This window comes from Lentinus tigrinus (genome assembly GCF_003813185.1).
Source record: "Lentinus tigrinus ALCF2SS1-7 unplaced genomic scaffold L226scaffold_7, whole genome shotgun sequence".
NCBI classification, from domain to species: Eukaryota; Fungi; Basidiomycota; class Agaricomycetes; order Polyporales; family Polyporaceae; genus Lentinus; species Lentinus tigrinus.
Window position 1 is genome coordinate 922167 of NW_027137916.1, and position 11538 is coordinate 933704.

The 11538-nt window shown below is 55.5% G+C and overlaps 2 protein-coding genes across 2 annotated transcripts; one reads left to right on the forward strand and one right to left on the reverse strand.

Moving 5' to 3' along the window:
- Nucleotides 1-708: 708 nt before the first annotated feature.
- On the forward strand, nt 709-3809 carry L226DRAFT_360122 (uncharacterized protein). Its single transcript, XM_067674219.1, has 5 exons — nt 709-941; nt 996-1122; nt 1180-1581; nt 1643-3072; nt 3130-3809. Coding segments are annotated over exons 1-5 (2337 nt in total). The 5' UTR covers nt 709-939; the 3' UTR covers nt 3506-3809.
- On the reverse strand, nt 3476-11484 carry L226DRAFT_483495 (ARM repeat-containing protein). The gene is made up of 29 exons (XM_067677013.1): nt 11070-11484; nt 10924-11019; nt 10546-10873; nt 10289-10494; nt 10149-10235; nt 9836-10100; nt 9644-9787; nt 8816-9595; nt 8600-8761; nt 8111-8537; nt 7591-8052; nt 7404-7534; nt 7212-7348; nt 6933-7149; nt 6818-6878; nt 6606-6769; nt 6402-6544; nt 6173-6350; nt 6032-6114; nt 5677-5980; nt 5336-5628; nt 5191-5282; nt 4885-5132; nt 4678-4827; nt 4523-4628; nt 4397-4467; nt 4193-4340; nt 3863-4129; nt 3476-3809 (listed from the first exon to the last, which is right to left on the reverse strand). Exons 1-29 carry the CDS (start codon nt 11444-11446, stop codon nt 3682-3684), a joined length of 6255 nt encoding a protein of 2084 aa, XP_067537696.1. The 5' UTR covers nt 11447-11484; the 3' UTR covers nt 3476-3681.
- Nucleotides 11485-11538: the final 54 nt, after the last annotated feature.

The following is an 11538-nucleotide window of genomic DNA, read 5'->3' on the forward strand; positions in this document are numbered from 1 at the left end:
GCCAAGAGACGTGCTCAAACTCTGGCGGTCGCTCGCCCTCTCATAAGCACGAGTACGTCGAGCCACTCCACCGAGCCTGTGATCTTCGTCGCGTCGCCATCTGGGACACACTCTGCTCCTACAGAGCCGCTTCCTGCCCAAGGCTCACTACCGCGTGCCCTTGTCGACTTTGGGCATGGATCAGACGAGGACCTTGTGTTGGTCTTGACGACGGATTTCTCCGAGACGTCGTATCGTACCTCCCCGGAGCGGTGCAGGTCAGGGTCAGGATCGTCAACGCCGACGAGCGCTCAGTCGACCCCGGAGAAGAGGTCCCGCTTGCCGGTGCGCATGCCGGGGCTGAATGTGATCAGGCGGCTGTCTGCGTCGATTGGGAGCTCGCGCCAACCCGCTGTGGACGTCTCGAATGCACCAACCTCAGGGCGCGAGGTTGGGTCTGTAGAGAGTGGGAAGGAGAAGGAGGGACCGGGAGGAAGGCGAAGAGCCCAGACGGTCGGGTCGCAGAGGGTGTGTGCGGAGGCTGGGCGGTCCACGAAGATACCGATGGGTAGGCGACTGCAAAGGTTTGGGTTAGGCGGCCAGGCGGACCGGAGGTGACCTTGGCGTTCAGTATGTATGAATCTCTATATGGGAACTGGTTCTCACGCGTACTGGCGCTTGCTCATGTGTGACCGGCAAGACGTTTGTGTCTGTCCTCGTCCACGACGACCACTCCTCCTCCGTTTTTCTTCTCCCCCTTTTCTTGCTTTTCTTCTCTTATGTCTGGCACTCTCTTGCCTCATGGTCTCCTCGATCTCACCCTGGCTCGGGCTTCCGCACGACTGGAGGCTGTAGCATACCACAACATTCGCAGGATTGCCCTTTGCTCCGCGCGGAGGCATGCTCACCAGAGCGTGTCTCTGGAGAATCTGACGGCGCCGGAGGGAGATCACTCGCTCTATGCTAGGCGAGTCTCATTTTACTGCGATTTGCGTCCTGTGCTGACCGTATGGCAGGCGGCAAGTCTCTCGCCAGAGAGCATCTGCCCTTGCGGCCGGCGGGCTCTTCCCCCATTCACAAGATCGTCCATTAACGGAGCTGGAGAAACGCATTGCGGAGCTCAAGGAGGCACCTATCGCAGAGGCGAGTCGTGCCATGTTTGAGGAGCACTCGAGTTCGTCTGACTGTTGGTCTGTTCAGACCCCCCAGGACAGCAGCATCCCAGCCTACTCTGAAGCGGAGTTAATTTCCATGTACGAAGACCTTCTCGCCATCCCTGCCGCCGCTCAGGAGCAGGAGCGTACCGCGCAAGTCTCCGACACAGAACAACAAAACGTACAAGCTACTGTTCGCGTAGCGATAGAAGCTCTCTATGCTCATGAAGACCCTTCCACCATACCCTCCGACGCGCAGTCGCAGTACACAGCAGCGATCACCAAGCTACGTGAAATTGTCGAAGCCCTGGAGAGTACGCGCACGCAGTCGGACGCCCCGCTAGTTGAGGTGTCTATTTTGTCAACAGAAGAGTGGCTTTCTTTGGTACAGATGTGCGTGGATGAGCAGGACGGACACGCAGCGGAAACAGTCATTGAGTTGATGCAGGTGCGTGTCATCACCTTTTGTTACATCTCAACGTCATAACATGCCAAACATTCCTATGCAGCGTTCTGGTACTTCTGTCCCCGAGGCAGCTTTGGAGACCACCATGTCACTGTATGCGAACGTCGGCGACGTCGCGAACACCGAGCAGCTGCTCGCCAATTTTGCTGGTCAGTCGCCCCCAGAACGCCTACGTGATCTCCATGTCAAGGCGCACATACGCGCGATCGAGCCGCGCACCTTTCCTACTCATGCCCTCTCCGTCCTACACGACTATGAAGGTCGTGGTCTTCCCGCGCCTCAGCGCAGTTATACGCGCGCCATCACTGCTCTCCTCACCGTTCGCTCCTCTGTCGCCGAGGCACAAGCATGGGATCTGTTCGCTCACATGCGGTATGTCGCCCACCCTGTGCCGGATCCCTACCTCTATACCCTCATGATCGCTGCATGCGGCTCGCGAATTATTGCCCCTCAACCTGCTCGCGCACTCGACCTCTTCACCGAAATGACTGTGGACAAGGGTATCCCGCCAACAGCGGCGTCCTACACTGCTGCCATCTACGCATGTGCGATGTCTGGAGAGAAGCTATATGTAGGCGAAGCGTTCCGGCTCGCGAAGGAGATGATGGACGGACACCGCGATGCCTACGGGACCCCCGCCTTCGTTCCGGATCGAAGGACGTTCTCGGCGCTTTTGGAGGGCGCGAAGCGGACTGGAGACTTGGCGAAGGTACGCTGGATCTTGGCTGAGATCGTATCCGAAAGTCTACGGGCTGCGCGCGGAGATGTCCAGGACGCGGTGGTCGTCGATGAGAAGATCATGACGCATGTATTCCATGCGTATGCCGCGTACAAGCCACCCTTCAACCGTGCCAATACTGTACTAGTCGACTCGGATGCCTCTGCCAATCAGCCAGCAGCAACATCAGCATCTCAAGAGGACGTTCCCCAAAGCGATTCTCCTTCGACGTCAACAGAGCAGGCAGCTCCACAAGTGCCGGTCGCGCTTACCTCGCACTTCACGTCACTCCTACCGCAGAGCCATCCAGAAGTTGTCGGGGAAGCCCGCGCCCTATTCGCCAGAATACTCAACGACGCTGCCCCTGCCCTCAGTAGCAGTCTTCACAGCGCCGAACTGGCAGACAGTTCCATGCCACATGCGTTCCAACATGTCACGCTGTCCCCTCGTCTGCTGAACGCATTCCTCTCCATACACTACACCCATGCTCTCTTTGACGAGGGCGCGCAGCTTTACCGCACCATCTTCACGGAGCTCGGTGTGGATAAGAACGCGTGGACGTACGTCGAGGCACTAGAGCAGGCGGCGTACGCGCGGAAAGGGGAACGGAAGCAGGCTTTGAAGTTCGCAAGGGAGGTTTGGGAGGAATTTTGTGGTGCGGAAGAGAAGTGGAGGAGACGGGAGGAGACGGCGATCAAGCTGGACGCACGTCTCATCGAGCGGGCCTACGTCGCTATGATCCGTGTGCTCTCATTGTAAGTGTGCTACGAATTCTCGTCGTGCGCTGGAACTGATCAGTCGACTATGAACAGAACCGGAAACACACGCGAAGGCGTCCAGCTCGTCCGAAGATTCGTCGAGCGGTATCCACCGGACATTGTCAAGCGCGCGAACCCCAAGCTACCTCTGCGCTCGACGCGTACGGTGCTTGAGGCTCCGCGCCCGCTCGTGCGGCTGGTGTCCCCCACCGACCTTCCCGACAACACCGTGCCCCCATTGTTGTCTTTTCCGGAGCTGGAGATGCTCCACCACAAGCTCGTCGCGAAAGGCGATAAGGAGAGCATTGGGTACCTGAAGTATGTCTGCATGTCGTATTCGGGTGCCCTCAGGAGGCGGAAGGAGGCGACTCTGCACGCGAAGCCCGCCAAGGATGAAAATGTCACATCTGAGCCGAGTTCTCGGTCGTAGACGAGAGCGAGGGCGGGTTGCTCTGCTAAGTATCTTACGAGGATATATAATGCCTATTTTACTATGTCTAATAATCATCCTTCATGGTCTCTCCGAATGTCAGTACTTCACAAGATGGCGGTGTAGAGTACATATGGACAAAATCGGAGACAGACTGAGATACTCAGGAGTTCGGATTATGCAACGTCGATGTTCCCACCGACGCTCTCCACGGCGGCCTTCAGCTTGTGGGCCTCTTGCACTACCCGATCGTTTTCGTCTTCTGCAGCCTCCGCTACGAACGTGGCTGTCTCTGCAACGAAACCTAGAGACCCGCGGTCAGCATGCGGAGATTTCCAACATGATCAAGTTACATACCTAGAAGCTTGTCACCATGCGCGCGCCACAGCTGTTCTGCGCAGCTGAGACTGAAAAGCCGCACGCGAGCATCATCGGATCGACTGTGCATGAGCACGTCCAGGTTCAGGGACTTAGCCACGACATCGTCATCCACTTGTCCCAGGAGTGAGACGAGGCAATCGGAGACAGCGGTCTTGGCGTCTGTCAGGGCCAGCCTTGGGGCGACAGGAACCTGCTGGACTACTAGTGGAACGAGCTGCCTCAATTTATCGCTTCTCCAGAAGACTACCAGAGATGGCTTGTCAGTACTGAAGCCTCAGGAGAAGACAGAAACGAGGAGAAACATACCGCGATCCTCGTCCGCCGACATCGACTGAGCCAAGGTTTGAAGGATGCAAAGCCAGACTCGTCCATCCTCCGGGCTGTTTGGAGTACATTCACGAAGATACTCCGAGAAGGCACGCCAAGCAAAGCTCATGTACGGGACCATGAGCGCCTGCCAAATTGTCAATGAGTTAGAAGAACTTGTGAGCGAGTTTATGTTGGACGCACCTTGAAGAAGTCAAGCAGAGCGGAGTAGACGTGACAAAATACCACTTTCTTCTTGGCAGACTCGGATGTACCTGTGCGCGAGCATTGCTGAGACATAGATGGCGCCTGAGGTGAAGGACGACATACCTTCAGCAAACGCCCAGTCGAACATCTTGCGGAAGATCGGTCGGAACGCAGTCTCGTTCAGCTTCACGACGACCTCCATATAAGCACTGATCATACTGCTTTCAACCTATGATTTTTGTCAGCAAGATGCAGGTCGTCGTGACCGAGATACCTACCTCTGAATCCTCCGTGCTCGCGCAGAAGTCGAACATCGAGAGGAAGGTCTTGAACAAGTCTCGCAGGTTCTCCAGGACAGCAGGTCGTGAGGCAGCCTTGACAGAGATCTTGAGGACTTGAACATATGCGAGCAGCCTCGAAGGTCGCTCCTGGGTATATTGACAGTAAGCGCGGCGCATAGCAAAGACGGACTATGTGATACTCACGTTAGCAGTACCCGAGACCAACCGCGTCCACATATTGCACAGGGCCGGAAGCAAGACGTTCGGGGAGGCGCGCTTCGCCGTGGTCTTGATAAGCAGCGACATTTCCGCTGAGTCGGCTGCAGAGACTTTCGAGCTATCTAGGTAGAGCTCCACTACTGTGGATAACTCTGCCCCTCCCCAGAACGTCGGGATAGTTGTCAGAAGGTTGCAAAGAACATTCGACGCAGTGGAGATCAAAGCAGGGTCGTCTTGAGATGGACATTGGTTAGTCATACTAATGTATAAGTATGAAGGGCGACGACGCACCAGAGCCCGAAGCCATAGCCTCCCGAGAATACCGGACGCAGGCCTTTACAATATCCTTCAAATGAGGTATCACGCGAGGTCCAAGCTTCGATCTTGGGTATCCATTCAATGATCTGATCACAATGATGCAGTCAAATGTACTCACGAGAAGGAGAGGACGGTGTGGAACGCAGTAATACGAATCGGAGGTGCTGCCAAACATTGCAGAACGAGAGGTACGGTGGAGCTGACGGAGCCTTCTTCGCCTTGCGCAAGGGTGTTGCAGATGGCTGTCAATGCGTGAAGTGCGGACGAGGCAAGGGGGCTATCCTTCGTAGTCGACAGAATGTTGCGGATAGTGCCAACAACCTTGACGATCGACGACGACAGAGTAGCTCGTGCCTTCTCTGCTACTGCCGTCAAGCGCTCGGCAAGGAGCTCCAAAGCACCGGCCTGGACCTAGAGCACAGTCAGAAGGATCATCACACGAGAGTGATGCTGACATACATTGGCTGTTCCTGACTCTAAGATCGTGAGGACGCCCGAGATGAAGTCGGGCGCTGACATCACTCCGAGAGTGCTTGCCATTGCAGACCGGGCGGCGGCGGCGACCTCGACGTAGGACTCGTCATCAGGCTTTGCCGCAGAGAACGTCAGCAGGGATATCAAAAGCTGGCGGCTTGTGGTGCGCTCTTTCTCGTTATGCGTGAGGACAGTCGTGCGCAGACGCTTCAAAGCGTGATCGCAGAAGACAAGCAGCGCAGTTGCTCGTCGCTTGGACGCAATGTCGGCCTGCGTCTTGTCTTCTTCCCTGTATCTGCTATGTAAGAACGGAGATATTGGCATGTAATGTTGCACTCACGTCTCGTCTTCCAAGAAAGGATGCACAGATGCGTCTCCATCAAGAACGAGCCTCTCAACCTCGTTTGCAAGGTCCACGAAGGACTAGAGGGTGTCATCAGATAAAAAAACCAAAAAAGAGATCTCATGCTCGTGAACCTACCAAGAGCTGCATATCTGCAGGATAGCGTTCGCACACAGCGAGAGGCAGGAACAGAGAGCCGGCAGACTCTGCGGCGGTTTGGCGCACAACCCGGTTGGATGCACGATCCACCAGGAGCATGGTGACAGGTGCAAGGAAGTCTGCAGGACCAAGCGTGTCCACCAAATGAGAGAAGAAGCTACGTGGCGACGTCAGCTCGTTATATGAATCGGAGGCAGGTAGCACACACTTGACGCGTCGGTGGCGAGGGACATGCTTGGCAGCGTTTGTGAAAACGCGGAGGAACTCGCGTGAAGCGTGATGGAGGTCCGTTCCGGAGCCGTGCGCCTCCTTCAGCGCAGAGACCATGACTGGGACAATGCTGTCGATGGTCTATCCAAGGGTTGAGACTTATCATACTCTCGAGCACGAGCAAGCAATGAAGTCGACAAACCTTCTGTACAACCCGGAAACTGTATGTGTCGTCGCGGTGGAAGACGTTCGAACCCATGAACGTGAAGATGGGCATGATGTTGTGGAGCACGGCATCTGGCGCCACGCGAGCCAAACTGGCAAGCAACAAGCAGGCTTGGTGGAACGTCTGCGGGTTCTCCGAGGCTGTTTGCGATCAGAATGCTGCTCTTGTCAGATTTTAAAGCGACTTACTGCGCAAAATCTCGACAAGTGTGTCCACGCGAATAGCACCAGGTGCAACCGAAGCCGAGGGCTGCAAGCTGGTTAGGCGAGGTCGTGATAAAGATAAGCAGAAATAACCACTTACGGTAAAATTGTCGACTACGTTCTCGATAGCAGACATGAGCAATTGCTCAACGAACCTCCTGTCAGCGACATCAGGAGAGACATTGCTGACCACCTTCGACAGTGTCTCGAGTAAGCAGGCGACGAGCTCGAAGGAGCCCGCAATCTTGAGCGATCCGATGACCTCGGCCAACACTGCGAGCGACGACAGCTCCTGGGTAGCAGTGGCCGCAGTCGTTCTGTGCAAGGATGACGATAATGAGATATGGTCCAACATTCGAAAAGCAACGAAACAACACACCTCTCCACTCTGGCACGCTTGGCTGCAGGCTGCGTCGCGTTTTCTGAACTAGCTTGCGGTTGCAACGAGATGAGGAGGCGGGTGATAAGCGAAACATCGTTCAGCACACTCCCAAGAACTTTCTTGCAGACCAGTCCCTGCGAGAAAATGTGAGTATTGGCACGCACGGTTCCAGATACAACCCTGGCTTACCGAAGACTCATCCTCAGCGGCGACGCGAAGCAACTTCTGACACAGTTGAAGCTTCCGCTCGACATTGAGCTTAGCAAACAGCCCATGCTCCAGGCGATGCAGCAGAGCAACCCTTGGACGTCTCCAGAAGTCTATATCAATTAATCAGTGCCATGGCGTTGACCCTACCGAGGTTCGCAAAATGTACCGTTCTTGAGTGTCATATCTAGTATCTTCTCATACACGCCCCACGCCGGCTTATCTTGACTGTTCAGGTCTCCAGAAGACGAGGCATCGAATGCCGAGACAGCGAGCTCCGCAAGCTCTTGAACTTGCGTTTGCCGTGAAGGCTCTGACAAGTCCTGCGTGACCAGAGCCTCAATTGTTGGTAGCAACACTTGCGCCTTCGCCTCGCTGGAGATGGTGTCCAGACTCTTGAGGAGCGCGATCTTGAGTTTGTGCAACGGACACCCGTTAACGTGCGACAATAGGTAGCACAGCACACGCTCCTTGTACCCTGCAGTCTTCTTGGACTCGCCCTTATGGAGCATCACATGCTCGCGATGGAACGCTTGCAGGAAGTCGGGATCGTGCAAGAGGTTGTTCCTGTTTTCGGCGATGGCCTGCATATACTTGCGCAGGTCTGCCCAGTCCAGATACTGGAGTTTCGCTGTGCCGCCCAACCATCAGTCTGCAGAGCATATTTCTCAGATACTGTCAGTACACACCTGAGTCGCTGCCGTAGATCGCATCGAACGCGTATACAGCCTCTGCCTCCTTCGAGTTACTGAGCTTGACAATGACAGCAATGCACCGGATCGCGCCATCGCGTACACCAGGATCCGCGCTCTGCAGCATCACGAGCATGGCTGGGAGTACCGTCTGGAAGTCGACAGTGCGCTGCGTGGCGACATGCGCCTCAAGGAACGCGCATGCATGCCTGAGTGCGGCATACTGGATGTGGTCCTCCTCGGCGGTGAGCCAGACACCAGCCAAGAACGCAAGGGCATCATCACCGAGGTTCATAAAGAGCGTGCGGAGAAGATACGTGGAAAGCAGCGGGAGGGAGGCGGATGAGTTGCTCAGGCGGTAGACCGCACGGAGAAGTTGAATGTAGCGAACCGCTCGTACGTCGTCAGTGGGTGCTGCGCCAGACTAGAATTAGGACTGTCAGATGGCTACTGTATACCGTTTAGTGGAAGCGAAGTGACACGCACCATGTCCGACGAATGCTCCGACAGCCATTCCAGTGCAACACCACCAGAAGGGCGAGGGAAGTTTGGCAGGACAGACAACAGAGACACCTGCAGGCGGTGCAGAGTGTTCTGGCTGCTGGGTTTCAAGACTACAGCTGTGCCGACAGCAGCGTCGCTGAGGAACTAGTTGAGACAGTCAGTGAAACGCTTTCTTCGTGTTGTTGAGGTGGCACTCACGTTACCGACATCCTCTACGCCCTTCATGAAGTCTCCCATGCCCTCGAGAGTGTGAAGGTTCATGGATCGTAAGACACGATGACCCGCCTCAATCCGTTGCTCTCCAGTCAGCCGATTTAAGAGCGCGCGAGAAACGAGGTATGCCAATGCTCGTCCGTGCTGGTTCTCGTCGTGCAACTTTTCCAAAAGGGCGTCAAAGTTTGCTTGGTAGTAGTTTGATGCGAGGATGTTGTCCGCCACCTTCGCCGCGACGGCAACGTTGATTTTCGTCATGAGCTCCGCATCGATGCTTTCCTTGTCGTCCTTATTCTTATCCTTCGCGCCTGGCCTGGCCTGCTCCCACTTCACTGCGTCGACGCATCCGCCAAGCAGTTCAAACATTACTCCACTGTCCTCTGCGGTCTCTAGGAGCTCCCATACTGCGACGGCGGTCTTCGCACGTGGCTTTGAATATAGCAGGAAGGGGAGCAGGATGTCCATGACCACACGTCGGTTGTGCTCGCGGTTCTCTTCGGACTCCCCTTCTTGCCCTTCTTCGGGCTGGGACGAGGCAGACGCCTCAGGCACGAAGTGAGACAGAAGGAATGCCAGATGGACCCGGACAACATCTCTTGAGGGCTTCGCTGAGGAACCGTGAAGAGCCTGCTTGAGTGCGTCGATGTAGGCGTCGGATGCGACAAACAACTGCGCGGTAACTTCAGGCGAGGTCGAATACAATGCTTGGAGGACAGGGACGGCGTCATCGTGCACACGAAGCAAAAGTGTCGACGCGATTGATTGCTGGGAAGAATGTAAATGGCTGAGCTGGTGAACTTGAATTGCGCTCACCTTCTCTGAGTCTGCGAGATTACCATCGGCGGCCCGAGTGACGAGATCTCGGACCGCTTTCGCGCGGACAGCGGCGTCGCCACTGGCAGCCCCGACCAGGAGGGTTGTCGTCTCCGAATCACCCGTAGACGGCCCCGGTACAGGCTGTACGTCCATGAGCTAACACTACTTTACGAACGCAGGGCCACTTACCAAAGAAATGGACAAGACCAACTGCTCCACAGCATTGCGCTTGTCCTCGTCTTCGTCGATGATGGCCTTTGAAGCAGCGTGTACGGCGGCAGGATGGCGTTGATGGAGCTGAGAAAGCAGAGAGCGTAATTCCAGTGCAGAAGATGGCTCTTCCGTGGTCAGTCGATGGATTAGCGCGGCGGCCGCTGACCGAGCAATCCCTGATAGAAGCGTTTGGGAAGTAAGAAGCGCTTCCACGATAGATGAGGCGGCTAGGTCGTCGATGCTGCAGTATGGATGAGAAAGCTACTTGACAACAGACGACAGGACTCACCGGGAAAGAAGGCTGGTGACGAGTGGGTTTATCAATCTTTCTGCACCCATCCAAGCCATGGCACTAACAAGTTCAGCGTCGACGTCGCTGTACGTCGGTGTGAGACAGATGCACAAGTACTTCCGCTTAGAAGAACTTACGGGACAACAAGAAGGCCTTTGACAACACTTCCTGGCAACTTATCGAGCTGTTCCTGGGTAGCACAAACAGAAACCAGGGTGCGGATCAGCTGCTTAGATGAGACGCGAGACGCGCTGTCCACGATCGCGGCCATAATTGACTTCACAGCTTTGGACGTCAGATGTGCCTTTTGAGAAATCGCAGCCAGGATCAAGTAGCTTCCAAGCTATGAGCAGATGAGTCCAGAACACCAAGTAGAAAGTTCGCGGAATCTTACAATGAGTTCGTGTAGCAGGGCCGGCTTGACAGAGATATCTTCGGCACTGGCACTATTCAACGGTTCCATTGCGGCAGGCAGGAGAAGTGCCATCGCATTCTCGTCGAGGGACTTGCACTTGGCGACGTACTCCAGGAGTGCACCTGTATGGAATGCAATGAGAGCACGGTGGACGCCTGCGCCATGGTCCTTAAGGACACTGGGGAGAATCTTGATAACCAAACGAGCGACCTCTGATTTGGACAGCATCTCCTTGAGGAGGAGTTGTCGGTGTAAAGGCGTAACAGTCGTCTTGTACACTTGGAGAAATCGGAGGGGAGAGCTATCCCTGGCGTGGAGTCGGCATATGCACGACGGCAAACCGGTTGTGCGACTCACGATATGTGGAGGATGGAGACCATCTTGGTGAAGTGCGGCGTCTCATGATAGGGTAGGAATAGAGAGACAACGTCTTCGACGTTGAACTCGTGTATCCTGAGCCGGAATTGAGCAGGGGGGATGATGAGTTGTAGACGAGCACTCACCTGAACCGACGCACGAGCCACTCAAGCACTTTACCAGTCGGCGCGTCGAGGAGAAAAGGACCAAGGAGAGGGAGGAAGGCAGCTATGGTGGAGTCGAGCTGGGCGTTCTGTTCGGCGGGCTGGAGAGTTCTGTCGAAAGCTTTCGCGTGCTCGGAAAACAAGGCGTGCTCATATTGAGCAACTTCCGGCTGAAGTAACTTGAGTTGCAGGAAGCCATTGACACCAAGAGCGTGTAGAGAGTCGAGGTCGTGCTGCCGAGCCTGCTTGGGAGAGAAGAGGTAGGACTCGGATGCAGCCTGCTTCCGAGTCTTTTCGTTGAGAAGGTTGGCGTTCAGCGAAGCGCCTTTTGCGAGCTGCTCTGCAAGAGAGGAGACCATTGTCTGCTCCCAAGCGAGCGTTCCCGAGATGAAAGGACAGGGAGGAGGAGGAGGTAGCAAGTACTCGGCGTACGCTCAGAATTTCGGGCGCT